Raw genomic sequence first — 14,936 nt, 5'->3', positions numbered from 1 at the left:
CACCCTGCTTTGACCACTGTACGGATTGAAAGGTCACCCTGGACCCAGGGAGAGGCCCAGACGCAGCGCTGTCCTCCCAGTCTGCCTCTGAGTCAGCGCCCACCTCACTGTGAGGCTTGCCCCGTGCTGTGATGAGCAGGGAGGAAGGGCTCCCTGTCTTCCTGCTGGATCCCAATGCCCTCCGGAGCTGGAGGAGCCCTACCTGTCCCGGGGACTCTGGGTTCAGCTCGCTCTGTTTCACTTCCTCACAGGAGCTGATTATGCCCAGCATGGATGGGAAGAGGGGAGTTCATCCTGCGGTGGCCTGAGACTGTCCGCATACTCTCAGGAAAGCACAGAGCTGGTAGATTTAAAGCTCCAGGGAGCAGGCAGATAAGCTCCAGGGCATATACCCATCTGTGCCCTGGGAGGCAGGCCTAGCGCCTGCTCCTGTCCGTCCGGGGACCTGAGGGAGTAAGCAGTGGCAGCTCTTGGCCCCAGGGCAGGGGACAATTCCCCGGGGCTTTCCACATCCTGATTTGCATAAGGACAGCAGGGTGTGCTTCATTCTGTAAGGGCTGTTCCTCTGACACACCAAGAAAATGTCGCCCTAATCCGGATAATTACTAGATTGCAGCCAGCACCAAATCATGTAATTCCCAGGAACCTTTATAAGGCCAAGCGCTGGGTCCCTCACCAGGGTCTGCCGTGGGTCCACCAGCATCGCCATGAGGATCCAGCTCCTCCTCCTCTCCTTCCTCTTGGTGCTCCTGCTGCCTCCTCCAGGTGAGATGGGCCGCCAGGGAAGAGGAGGGTTCACAGACAGAGGAGGGAGGCGTCTTCCCTCCCCCACTGCTCTCCGCGTCTCTTTCCTCCTCTCTCCCGCCTCTGCCTGCGTCTCCCCCTTTCTTCTCTTCCTCATCCTCTTACCTCTCCCTCCGTTGTCTTCCCTCTTATCCTCTATCTCCTCTCCTCTCCTCTCCTCTCTCTCTCTTCTAAACACATTTTTTGACCAGGTAGCTTCTATGAATCGCCTAACAGAAGCAAGATCATCTCCTACATCTTGAAAGGAGTTTAAGAACCACAGCACACAACTCATAACCGTTTCTGAGTCGCAGAGCTCGTAGGTTCAAGCCTCCGCTCATCTTCGAGCCAGGACTGCTGAGACTGGTGAAGCCTCTGTTAGGCCACTGTTTGTTTTGTTTTGTTTTTTAATAAAATTCAGATATCTCGCTTTTACCCAAAGAAGGAAACAGAGGACATCATTTTATAAATCTCTATACTGAAGAGTAGAGATCAATCCAGTGGCGTGTGGTTTAGGAACTTCCTGTGCCGGGCCTGTTCAGAGGGGAGGCCCCGGAGGACACGCCCTTCTACAGGGCTGCCCTGGCCCACAGTGCAAGGGTAGCCCTTGAAAGCAGCTTTCTAAACTGTATACCTAGCATTTACCTAATCCTCAATATTATGGAAATAGAATAAAAAGAATCAACAATGAAGGGAGCAGGTGGAGAGGAGGGGCAGGGAGGGAGAGAGAAAATGAGCAAGACCTGAGGTGACAAGTCAGAGGGAAACGACGTTGACTAAAGCCCTCATTTTCACAGATTTTGTTTCTGGGTGCTGGGGTCTTGAGACAGTATCAGGAAGGATGGAAGGGAGGGAAGGAGGCATGGAGCAAGACCAGATTTCAGAGCTTAGAAACAAGGACCCATGTTTATGTTCACTTCTTGTTTCTGATTGTAAGTTGCTTGGGCATCAAGTTCTGCGCTCTGAGCGGCAGCTCCCCGCCCCCGCCCCCGCCCGTTCAGATACTTAATAAATGAAATGACTTGGAAAACAAAGGGCTGAGAACAGGTACCTGCGGCCTCCCCTGAGCCTAGAACTGCTGGCCTGTGTGGAAGCGGACGGAGTCTCTCTGAGGCTGCGTGTGCGTCCCGTGTGGGCCCCGCCAGGCCCAGGTCTTCAGGCTGCGCCTGCCTGATCCCATCTGGGGTCTCCACAGGTCAGAGCTCAACGTGCCAGCTGGGGGAAGAGAGGCGAGGGACAGTCAGTCCTGGAGTCGAGTGGAAGGACCCTGTCCGCAGGACCCGGCTGGGCAGGAGGCCTGCGGGGATCGCTCAAGCCTCGGGCACGGGCTCCTGCCCTTCCACGGTGCTCTCGGGGCTGGCACTCATTTGCCTTTTGCTTCCTTTCAGTTTTTCCTAAACATATCAGCAATCCTGTCGGCTGCCTCAGGAATGGAGGTGCGTGTCAGGTCGCCTGCCGCGGACATCTGAAACAGATGGGCACCTGTGGCACTCCGCGACTCAAATGCTGTCCGACAAAGTGAGGAGGCCGAGAGACCCCTGCGACAGAAGTGGACCGGAGCCCTTCCCGGGCAAAGCCGCGTCAACCCCAACCCCAACCCAAATAAACCATGTGCTCGAACACATAGACTCTCTCCTTGCAGTGATTTTGGCGACTGCTGTCCGTTTCACGGGCAGATCCCTGTGATCTGCTGGGCCACATCGTTAACTCTGCACACTGACAATCAGGAATGGCACAGGGGGCACCTGTGTCCTTCCAGGTCTATGAGCTCCTGTCCCTATGTCCGCTTGTCTCCCCCAGTTACTCCGGGTGCTTTGCTCTTCCTGCTCCCGGCCCCTTGCATGCCCTGACCAACCCTGAAAGCAGACTGATCCCTCTGTCCCCTCTCACACCTGCTGGCTCCAGGGGCCAGAGTGGCCACCCTGCTCCTCTGCTCTGTGGGTGCCCTCCCCTCTCTCCTCTCCCCTCGGGTCCTGCTTGTTGCTCAGCTGGGTTTGGTGCACGTGCAGGTAACACTTTAATTCTCTCTGGCTAGCAGGTCTCTGTGGGTGTGGACTTTGTCCTGACCTTTCAGGCCTTGGTCACTGAGGGGCGGCCTTGCTGTATAAGTGATCATGAACTCAAGGGCAGTAGAGTTGGACGGGGTTTCCTGCCATGTAGATGTAGTAAGACACAAGTCAAGAAGTGGGGAAGTAGGTTCTCACCAAAGAGCACAACAAAGTGACATCAGTAAAACAGGGGACACAGGAAGAGGGAGCAAAGGTCAAAAGGAGAGCCCAAGACAAGGCAGAAGCCAGAACTCACTGAGCCCGGCACCCTTGGGGGGGTTGGTCCTCGCGGGTGCAGTGCTGTTTCTCTACCTGAACTCTTCCCTGAATGTGCAAGTAGTCTGCTTCTGGGTGAAAGCAGCTCAATTTCAAACCAATACCCAAAGTCTCCAGATTGAAAAAGAAATGAGATCTCATTAGAGTAAAAACATTTTTACCTGGATAGATACATCTTATAAGGGTGAGGTGAGAGAGACACCGCCGTGGGTGCAAGTTTAAGCACCAAAGGCATTCCATGCTCCGACAGATTATGGTGCAATGTCTTTTCAAAGCTAAAACCAGTGCCCCCAAACCATGATCAACAAAATATCCAAATATTAAACAAGGATAGGACCTACCTTCAGTGGCACTACACAAACCCCCTCACCTCACTTTGATCCCAGGCCAGATTCTGTCCTTAATCATTCACTTTTGGTTACTTATGATATTTTTATTTATAATAAATTTGTTGTTTTCCTGGTTTCTAGAAGTATCTATTTTTGACCATAGAGATGGGATGAAGCTTAACGTAGTCCATAGAGCAGTCATTTTTGTGTCCTAGGGGAATGGAAACTACTCTTTGAGAAAACGCTTTACTGGCTATTTATTTTCTTCTTGTAAGGCAGAACCCGAATGCATCATGAGACAGAGATAAAACTGGTGGAAAGCTAAATAACTCTACATTTCCCAAAATGCAAGGGCTGTTTGGATTTCCACTTAGAATCAGGGCCAAGGGAGGCTTGGGCCATGGAGATCAAAACTAATAGTAGTAGTTTGGGTTCCAAAAGGAGTGGGTGGGCGGTGACATGAGGGCAGGACGTAGCCCGGCCAGGTGGGTCACTGGGGCCGGCTGGAGAGCTTCAGCTAGGATGAAGCCCTTTTTCCAATCCTAACATTTCTGTGTAATCAACACCCATAAAGTGTTCATGGAACCTTGTCTCCCTCACCATCAGTGGTTGTGAAATCTTGGAAATGGCCAGGGAGACTCAGTCACGATTGGGGCAAAGGGATGAGGAAGGAGAGCTGTGGCCAGGGCGTGAGGGGACATGACCATGGAAGGCTCTGGAGCGAGGCCAGCAGGGGGTGGATGAGAACCTGAGCCAAGCACCAATGGGAAGCCCCGAGGAGCCCTGGAAAGGCACCTGCCTGCATGAAGCACGGGAGCTGGAGCCGCGGGACTTAGAAACAGGAGAACCCTCGGGGTTTGGAGCAACGGCAGACTGCTTTCTAAAGAAGCCACTGTGCCCACCTTCCACTAGCTCTCTCTAAAGCCATCACGCCCTGGATAGAAAGAAGAAAATCAGGCCTGTCCCATTGTGCTGAAGTGTTAGGAGGAAGGAAAAAAGAAGACATCCACTTCAGACACGGTGGCCAATTCACTATATCTATGAATTCTCCTGGCTCACCCTCACCAAATCAGCACTCAATCTTTGCTCCGGCTGGGGTTAAACCAGATGCCCAGACACCAGAGAACTTGGTCTGCCATAAGGTCGGACACCACAGGCTTCACTGTGCTTTAGGCAACTTCTATGTCACTGTGATCAAGAGCAATTTTAAGGAGGAAAAGTTCATTGGGCAGCTCACAGTTTCAGAGGTCTAAGTCCATAGACGCTGATTCCATTCCTCTGGGCCTGAGGTGAGGCAGAGGGACATCATGGTGGAAGAGGGTAGCGGAGGAAAGCAGCTCAGAACTTGGCACCAGGAGACAGAGACTACTCTGCTCAATAGGACCAAAGGCAGACCCCCATGACCACCTCCTCCACCACCCCCCGCCTGCCCACAGTCACCTCCCAGCTACTCCCTATCAGGGGATTAGCACGCTGATTAGGTCCAGGCGCTCATAATCCAATCATATCACTCTAACTTTCTTGCATTGTCTCACCCATGAGGTTTTGGGGGACACCTCGCATCTAGACCATGGGGGTGCATCCTGTTGAGGTATTCACAGGTCTTCGATGATGCAGAGCTATTTGGACCATTCTAGAGGGTCTGCAGCAGACCTAGTCCTCAGGAGCGACCGCTATCCACCCTCTATCTCTGACCTTCCTCCTTCTTGTCAAGCTCTCACCTGTGCTTGATGCTGTTTTCTGCATCTTCCGATATTCTATCGAACTGCAGTGTTTTCCATCCACCTGGATGTCTTCCAGTTCGTGGGTCCTCTCTTGCTGTAACCAATCTGCCATTAAGCCAATCCATTGTGATATTCACTTCAGCTGTTATGCTTTAAGTTCTAGAATTATCATTGATCATTTGAAAATTAGAAAGGAAAATCTGTGCAGAAATGGAGATTGCCTGTCACGTTGCAGACCCCGGCTCTCCTGGGACTGCAGACTCCACTGACGTCTGAAGGAGATGTGGCTTTGAAGAGGATGGTTTCAAGTGAAGCCCTCGAGCAGAGGAAGAGAATGACAAGTCACTAAAGAAATCGGAAGATAGTGATTATGGGGCAACCTGGGGGGTGAGGACACCACAAGGAACTTTAAAAAGAGACCCGTGATGTCACTTTAAACATAGATTCTTTTGGGGCTTTCTCTCACAGATGAACAACTTAGAACATAAACGTGCATTTGTTTTATTAATACTAAATCTCTAGGATTGACAGGTTTAGGAAGTAAAGATATAGGACTCCCAGTTAAATGTGAATTTCAGATAAACAGCCACTAGGCTTGTGTGATAGACCTCATACAATTCTGGGTACTGAAACAAATTGCCCGGTTTATCGACAGTTGAGGAGGTCTCCTGTATTTTATCTTATGACAGTATAAATCACCAAGATTTCTCTCTTGAAAGACAGTTTTTTTGGCCACAGTATTCATTTATCATACAACGGAGTTGGATTTTACTAGGTGTAGTAATGACCTCCCAAGACGACCAACACTGATTCAAGGGTCTGGAAACACGTCCCATGAGGCCAGTGAGAGGTCAGGAAGCAGAAGGAGCAAAACTGCTTTCAAAGAGGAAATGTTCCCGGGTCATCTGGGTGGGCCCAATGTAACCACGAGGTTGCCCAAACATGGGAAAGGAGGCAGGACCGTCGGCCTCAGTCATGGCTGCAAGGAGGTCGCCCGGCCGCAGCCGGCTCTGAAGAGGAAAGGCGCTGTGCCCCAAGGGATGCGGGAGCCTCCAGAGCTTGAAAAGGCAGCAAGGCCAATGAAACACAGATCCTGACAGCCTCCAGGAGCGGGCACAGTCCTTCTGCCCACACCTCCATCTGGGGGGTTTCATTCCCCAAGCTGTAGTATGTCCCGGCCCGCGGGACATCAACGCAGGACGGCAAACCTAAGAGAGAAGGAATGAAGGGACAAGAGACACAGGGAGTGACAGCAAGACAGGAATTCTGATCAAGCTGCAAATTTTTATTGTTCTCAAGGGTATTTATGCTGAGGGAATGAGGGGTATGATGAGACACAGGCTGGTTGGCTGTGTTTTTCTTTTGGGCTCCTGATAAGGTGCAAGTTCACACCGGCGGGCCATAGGCAGAACTATCAGCCGGGAGTGGGGAGGGGGCACGCTCCGGGAATCCGTCAGCCTTCAGCTGCAGGGTGCCTGAGTCAGCTGCAGGGTGTTTGTGCAGGGGAGGCAACCGCAAAATGCTCCCTGGGCTGCTGCTTATCATAAAGGTCAGAACGTCCTCAGAATGAGAACTTCTTCTTGGTCCCTGACAGTAGTATAATGAGTTTGTGTTGTTTTAAATACCTATGGTAAACTTATGGTGATCAGTTACTTCAGCAATAAGAAACCACTAGTTTCAGCCATGCTTGGTGGTGTACGCTTGTAATCCCAGCAACTCAGGAGGCTGAGAGAGGAGGATAACAAGTCAGAGGCCAGCCTCAGCAACTTAGCTAGGCCCTCAGCGAATTAATGAGACACTGTCCAAAAATTAAAAGGGCCAGGGATATAGCTCAGGGGTAAAGTGCTCCTGGGTGCAATTCCCAGGACCTCTCCCTCACAAAAAAAAAGATACAGAAAAGCCCCCACTAGTTCAAAATCACAGGCTGAACAAAAAATCATTAGCACAAAAGATCTAAGCCAACCTTTGCCTAATGGAGAAAAAAGCTTGCACAAGACTTTATCTTTGTTTTTCATAGAGATCCCCAAGGCTTGGGTTTCCTTCCTGAGGGGTGCCCTGAGCTCAGTGTTATATGAAGGACCCATTTATGTCATTTGTGGTGTGGGATTTGTTATAAACAGGTCTACTCCTGGGTGGAGTTAGGGAGTGTGTGATTTCACATCTCCCGAAGACCTCATCCCAAAAGAATTTCCCCATTAGATTTGGCAGAGGTTTGGCATTCCCCATTAGATTCGGCAGTAGTCTCTACTCTAGTTTTCTTGCGAATCTACAGTTAATTCCATCACATACCCCAGAGGTGCACTCTTAGAAGTAGCACACCCAGTTGATGCCTCTCCAGCAAGGAGCTGTCCTCAGTCTTTCAAATGTCACTGGGTCCCGGAGAGGAATGCTCATAACCCGCAAGGAGCCCCAGGCGGTAATGTACATTCCGAATCCTTATCTACGTAGAGACTCTAAAAACTGACTAGCCATTTGGTTATTTTAAACCGACATTTTCTTTCTCTAAAGATAAGACATGAGATACCACCCTAATTTATAATCTAATTCACAGTCTATTTCACAAGTCTTATTTTCATAAGATGCTGGATTTAAGGTTTTAATATTACATGAAAATCCAAGTGCATGGGGTCATTTACCTGCTGGAGTTTATTCATCTATATACTTTTCTTAGAACCAAAAACAAACCTTCTCTGTGCAATCCAAACTCCAAGAGTGTGCATGGACATTCTAGGTCTGACCAAGTCCTGGTTCATGTCCAGGTTATACTGACCTGAATATCGTTCGGGCTTGGTTCTGCTTTCATTCTGTTTCCTGTCTCTTGGAAGAACAGGAACTAGTATTAAAAAAAAAAAAAAAAATCTGCAATTGAAACAAATAAAATCCAGGCTACTTGCCTTAAGATTTCTGCCACTAGAAACAAAAACAGCCCAGCTCCACCCACCAGTATCTACTTCCAGAAGAATCCATTTGTGGCAAGCTTCCAGTACCCCAAAGGAAGTAGGAAGGTGGTTTCTGAGGCTTATGTCCTTAGGAGGACTTGGTGACACGCCTGTGTTCCAGGAGCGATGATGCTGTGTTTTCATTATTGTGTCACTTGGATGGAATTGCACAGGACGGTTGGTCCGGTAGCCATGCTCTTCCAGTCTGTATGAATGAAAACAAAAGGCACCTTGCTTTTCATCCTGAGCTCATCACCCTGTTCGCCGGTGTTGGCGATGAGGGTTCTCTACCTTCTCTTCACGTTGCCACTCCTGTTCTGGCTGGGCGCCTCGGGTAAGACGGATCTGGGAGGCTGAGAACCCAAGTGGCCTGGGGCTACGCTGTGGCTCACACTCCTCCTTTCTCTGATTGGTTATTAAACTGAATACAGCCCCTGGGCGCTGAGGGTGAGTGAAGTCTTAGAGGACTGCAGGTGTTCCTGACTCCACCTGAGGCACTAGACAGCGTGGAGGGCCACTCCACTGTTTCTCTGAGAGATTTGGCACCTGTGCGTTAAGGCAGGAGCAAAATGCCTCTTCAGATGGTGGTGGAATTAACTTCAAGGACAGAAACTCAGGCTGTCCTTGACAAGTGTATCCTAGAGAAACTCACAATGTGACCAGGGCACCTTGTCCTGCGTTTCTTGACCCTTCGTGATGCCTTCGCACTGAAGCCAGCTGTTTCCACTCTCCTCCATGCCCCGTGAGCCTCAGGGACATTCACCTGGTTGCCATCCCTTCCTCTACCTAGTCTTGGTGTTCATAGTAACAGAAGGTGGGGGAGCAGGAAACTAAAGAGATTAAGAAAGCTAATGACGGACAGAAGTGAGGGGAGAAAGAAGGGAGAAACAGGAAAAGCAGAAGTAAGAAGTGTAGTCAACTTTGATAACTGTGTTACGCCCACTTGCTAGCCTCAGAGGACTCAGCGTTTACCAAGCGCTTGCTACCTTTCTGCTGCATCTGTCTCCCCACCCTGTGGGCTCAGTGCTCCATTTCCCAGGTGGTTTAGGGGGAAGGGATACACAGAGATGCTTTTCTGGAGTTGGGACACGCTGCCCTGTTTGCAGCCACTGACCTCCTACAGCCCCCAGCCAGTTTTCTCCAGGTGGGGACTGATGGGCACCGTGGGCACCCTGAGCACCCTGGGCAGGCTTCTTCCTGAACCCACCTAGGACCCAAGTTGCTGCTCATCAGAACACGAAGCAGTCCTTTTCTCTGGGAACAAGTCTTGTCTGAGGCACAGTAGCACGAGTCCCTCTGTCAGACAGTTAGACAAGGAACCACAATTCCAGGTGAAATCGTGGTGAACGGGTGCCTCATCCTCGGGAGACAAGCCCGTCTCCAGAGGATTTACCAGGAACCATAGTTATCCAGTCTGAATCTTCCCACGGTGGCCCCGGTGACTCTCAAATCTCTTCCCGTGCTTTCCTTTTGTCAGATACCGACACACCTCCATCCCTGCCCCGCTGGTGCCATGAAAACAAAGGCTTCTGTATACAGATGAGATGCCCCATCACCTGGGAGGAGATCGGCAGGTGTGACCTGCTAACACAGAAGTGTTGCAGGAGAAGATGGGAGCGGGGATAACGTGACCCCGCTGAGATCACATGGAGAGGGAACAGTGTGTTCCAGGTTTATTTCCAAAATGTCAACTGAATTAAATCACTTCATTCAAAATCAGAGACCCTGACCTCTTGTGACTGGTTATTGTGTGGTGTTCCCTGCAAGGCAGCCAGAGGTCCTTAAGCAACTTTGCAGCTACCTACAAATCAGCGCCCTTCACTGTGTCCTCCACAGCACACGCCTCTCTGTGGGTTCGTCATGACCCATCAGCCTCTGTAGATCTCTCAGCACCCCGGACCCCCGTCTCCCCAGGCCCCTCCTCTTCCTACCACCTCTGCATCACTCACTGTTGCTGCCCCAGCTGCTGGCATAGCACCTCCTATTCCGACTGGATCATGAATCAAGACCCAGCTGGCATCTCACTTCCTGGATGCAGCGATTCCCAACCCTCCAAACAAATGGCATCTCCCTTCTCTGAGTGGCACATGGTTCTGCTCCTCACGACAGATGCCCCTTACCCAGCCTTCACTATACGCTAGGGCTTACTTTAAATCTCCTAGTCAGCTGCACGTCCTTGAAGGCCATGGACCCCGACCCCATCCCCATTACAGGACCTGATGGTTGAATTGCTGATGCTTTTTCTGAATGTATTTGTAGTTTAAATCAAACAAGTTGGAAGGGGATAATATCCTCATGAAGACCCAATTCAATGAGCATGACCGCAAGGGACTCAGGAAGGTGGCAACGTGGGTCAAGAGGACAGAGACGAGAGGGCTGCTGGGGCCACATTTCTCTCTCCAGAGCTCAACAGTTACAAAATCCACACCTACGCAATTTTAAGCATCTGGCTCAGATTTTTACATAGCTCTTTACTCAATACATACACTACATACTGCATTCCGTTTGATTCACAAATGACCTCTTGAATTTTCTAGAACTCCTCAATAAGGAGTCCATTCTGACAGAATGGAAATACCTCTTCTGAGTAGACATACGTAATCAAATTCTTGCTCTGACAATTCCTGGTGCAGCAGAGGAGAAACAGTATAGAAAATAAGGGAGTTACTTTTCATCATCACAGAACCCGCATGGGAGGACAGGGGATTCACGTTAGGATTAGATTATCGAATTCACCCTCAAGGGTGACTTGGAATGGCTCCATAATCCATCAAAAGGAAAGAATGGGGGGAAGGCTGCCTTGTCCAGGCGGCAAGACACCCCTCCCCCCGCTGGAGCAGTGAACACGAAAAGCGGGGATCTTTGCAGAGGAGGCCGTGCAGCGCAGCGCTTGGTTTTGGAGCAAGCTGCCGGGGCTCCGGCGGCTGCCAGAGGAAGAACTGGGCGGCGAGCTATTTGGACTCAGCAACCGCCTGAACAACGAGGGGGGGGCTGTCCTGAGGAGGTGGAGGTGCGCAGTGAGTTGCTTGGTCTCCAAGTGCCCACACAGAACACGGGTGGCTGCCTGGAGGAAGAGGTGAGCGGCGGGTCACTGGGGCTTGGAGCATATGTACGAGGCTCCAAGTGGCTGCTCAGAGGAGGGGTCACATAGCCAGGCGATTAGGTGCAAAGCACTGTCCGGTCCGGGGAACTAGGCGCCTTTTGTTGAAAGAGCTACACAGAGACAAGCTGAGGGGTGGAGCAAAGTTTCCAGGACTGCAGGCAGCTTCTCTGAGGAGGGGCTACCTAAGGAGACTCGTCTGCGAAGGGCAGGGCTCCCAGGCCCAGGAGGTAGGTACGGGCCCCTGGGAACGTTGCCTGGGAAGCCTGCCCTGCCCAGGTGGTAGTTGTGGACTGAGGGGAACCTCTAGGAGGGGAACTGACCAGTGAGACCTCCCCATCGGGTGAGTCTTCCCCACCGGGTGAGGTTTTCCCACAAGGACGGTAAAACCAGAGCCACAGGCCCAAACTGGCCTTGCCTCAGCCCGAAGTCTGGTTCCCCTTTGGATGACCATTGGTCAACAAGTAGAGGCACCTCTGCCCACTAGCAGGGAATATACCCCACCTGAAGACCACCACCCCTAGAGAGGCAGCTTCCTAGGGGAACACCGCAGTATCAACTTCCTCTAAGACTTCAGGCTACTGAAAGATAAGAGGGGATACACTAGCAATCTTCAGGGACATTATAAGTCAATAGAGGAAATCTGCAACATCTCAGCAGTCCACTGATACCTGAACGACATGAGAAAACAAGGGAAGAAAATACCTCAAACAAATCTGGATGTTACATCAATAAAATCCAATGACAGCATGGCAGAAGAAATGTCAGAAAGGGAGTTCAGAATGTACATAATCAACATGATAAGGGAAGCAAACGATGAAATGAAAGAGCAAATGCAGGCATTGAATGAACGCACCAATTGACAGTTAAAAGAGCAAATACAGGAAGCAAAAGACCATTTCAATAAAGAGTTAGAGATATTGAAAAAAAACCAAACAGAAATCTTTGAAATGAAGGAAACAATAAACCAAATTAAGAATTCCATAGAAAGCACAACCAATAGGATAGAACACCTGGAAGACAGAACCTCAGACATTGAAGACAAAATATTTAACCTCGAAAACAAAGTCGAACAAACAGAGAAGATGGTAAGAAATCATGAACAGAATCTCCAAGAACTATGGGATATCATGAAAAGGCCAAATTTGAGAATTATTGGGATTGAGGAAGGCTTAGAGAAACAAACCAAAGGAATGAACAACCTATTCAATGAGATAATTTCAGAAAATTTCCCAAATCTGAAGAATGAAATGGAAAATCAAGTTCAAGAGGCTTATAGGACTCCAAATACACAAAATTGCAACAGACCCACACCAAGGCACATTATAATGAAAATACCTAACATACAAAATAAAGACAGAATCTTAAAGGCTGTGACAGAAAAGAACCAAATTACATTCAGGGGGAAACCAGTACGGATATCAGTAGATTTTTCAATCCAGAGCTTAAAAGCTAGAAGGGCCTGGAATAACATTTTTCAAGCCCTAAAAGAAAATGGATGCCAACCAAGAATCTTATACCCAACAAAACTTACCTTCAGATTTGACGACGAAATAAAATCCTTCCGTGATAAACAAAAGCTAAAAGAATATACAAAAAGAAAGCCAGCATTACAGAACATTCTCAACAAAATATTCCATGAAGAAGAGATGAAAAACAAAGAAGCAAATCAGCAAAGGGAGGAGATACCCTAAAGGAACTCTCAAATAAAGAGAAACCAAGTCGTGTCAAAAATAAACAAATAAATGAATAAAATGAGTAAAATGACCGGGAATACAAATCATATCTCAATAATAACCCTGAATATTAATGGCCTGAATTCATCAATCAAAAGACATAGACTGGCAGATTGGATAAAAAAGAAAGATCCAACAATATGTTGCCTGCAAGAGACTCATCTCTTAGAGATACCCAAAGACTAAAGGTGAAAGGGTGGGAAAAAACTTACCATGCACATTGACCCAGCAAAAAAGCTGGGGTATCCATCCTCATTTCAGATAGAGTGGACTTCAAGCCAAAGTTAATCAGAAGGGATAAAGAAGGACATTTCATACTGCTTAAGGGAACCATAAATCAGCAAGACATAACAATCATAAATATCTATGCCCCAAACAGTGGCTCACCCATGTATGTCAAACAAATCTTTCTCAATCTCAGAAACCAAATAGACCACAATACAATAATACTAGGTGATTTTAACACGCCTCTCTCACCACTGGACAGATCTTGCAAACAAAAATTGAACAAAGAAAGCATAGATCTCAATAACACAATCAATAATTTAGACTTAACAGACATTTTTAGAGTATACCATCCAACGAAGAGTGAATACACTTTCTCCTCAGCAGCACATGGATCCTTCTCCAGAATAGACCATATATTATGCCACAAAGCTAATGTTAGCAAATACAAGAAGATAGAGACATTACCTTGTATTTTATCAGATCATAATGGATTGAAACTAGAAATAAATGAAAGAGTAAAAACCAGAAATTACTCCAACACCTGGAGATTAAACAATATGCTATTATATGAGGAATGGATAACAGAAGATATTAGGAAGGAAATTAAAAAATTCTTAGAGGTCAATGAGAACAAAGAAACATCATATCAAAATCTCTGGGACACTATGAAAGCAGTACTTAGAGGAAAATTTATTTCATGGAGCGCATTCAATAAAAGAAGCAAAACTCAACAAATAAACAACCTAACACTACAGCTCAAAGCCTTAGAAAAAGAAGAACAGACCAACACCAAAAGTAGTAGAAGACAGGAAATAGTTAAACTCAGAGCTGAAATCAACGAAATTGAAACAAAAGAAACAATACAAAAAATTGACAAAATAAATAGTTGGTTCTTCGAAAAAATAAACAAAATTGATAAACCTTTAGCCACACTAACAAAGAGAAGACGAGAGAAAACCCAAATCACCAAAATTCGGAATGAACAAGGAAATATCACAACAGACACGATTGAAATACAAAGCATAATTAGAAGCTATTTTGAAAATCTATACTCCAACAAAATAGAAAATTTCGAAGATATCAACAAGTTTCTAGAGACCTATGAATTGCCTAAACTAAACGAGGAGGACATACACAATTTAAATAGACCAATTTCAAGTAATGAAATAGAAGAAGTCATCAAAAACTTACCAACAAAGAAAAGTCCAGGACCTGATGGGTTCTCAGCCGAGTTCTACAAAACCTTTAAAGAAGAGCTCATTCCAATACTTCTCAAAGTATTCCATGAAATAGAAGAGGAGGGAACCCTCCCAAATTCATTCTACGAAGCCAATATCACCCTGATACCTAAACCAGACAGAGACACATCGAGGAAAGAAAATTTCAGACCAATAACCTTAATGAACATCGACGCAAAAATTCTCAACAAAATTTTAGCAAATCGCATACAAATATATATTAAAAAGATAGTGCACCATGATCAAGTGGGTTTCATCCCAGGGATGCAAGGTTGGTTCAACATCAGGAAATCAATAAATGTAATTCACCATATCAACAGACTTAAAGTCAAGAATCACATGATTATTTCAATAGATGCAGAAAAAGCATTTGATAAAATACAGCACCCCTTCATGCTCAAAACACTAGAAAAAATAGGGATAGTGGGAACGTTCCTTAACATTGTAAAGGCCATCTATGCTAAGCCCATGGCTAATATCATTCTTAATGGTGAAAAACTGAAAGCATCCCCCCTAAAATCTAGAACAAGGCAGG

The 14,936-nt window shown here is 47.6% G+C and overlaps 1 protein-coding gene across 1 annotated transcript; it reads left to right on the top strand.

Annotated features, from left to right (window-relative positions):
- Nucleotides 1-588: 588 nt before the first annotated feature.
- LOC124984032 (beta-defensin 3-like) lies at nucleotides 589-2,320 on the top strand. Its single transcript, XM_047551791.1, has 2 exons — nucleotides 589-765; nucleotides 2,172-2,320. The coding sequence occupies exons 1-2, from the start codon at nucleotides 708-710 to the stop codon at nucleotides 2,303-2,305; spliced, it is 192 nt and encodes a 63-aa protein (XP_047407747.1). The 5' UTR covers nucleotides 589-707; the 3' UTR covers nucleotides 2,306-2,320.
- The last annotated feature ends 12,616 nt before the right edge of the window (nucleotides 2,321-14,936 follow it).

Source organism: Sciurus carolinensis, chromosome 4, assembly GCF_902686445.1.
Source record: "Sciurus carolinensis chromosome 4, mSciCar1.2, whole genome shotgun sequence".
Classification (NCBI taxonomy): domain Eukaryota; kingdom Metazoa; phylum Chordata; class Mammalia; order Rodentia; family Sciuridae; genus Sciurus; species Sciurus carolinensis.
This window is presented reverse-complemented; position numbering and strand designations above follow the sequence as displayed.

Bases quoted from the DNA above. Each gene is read 5' to 3' on its own strand.
- LOC124984032 (XM_047551791.1), top strand. From the start codon at position 708: ATGAGGATCCAGCTCCTCCTCCTCTCCTTCCTCTTGGTGCTCCTGCTG. The intron at 766-2,171 runs GTGAGATGGGCC...GCTTCCTTTCAG, and splicing joins GCTCCTGCTGCCTCCTCCAG to TTTTTCCTAAACATATCAGC.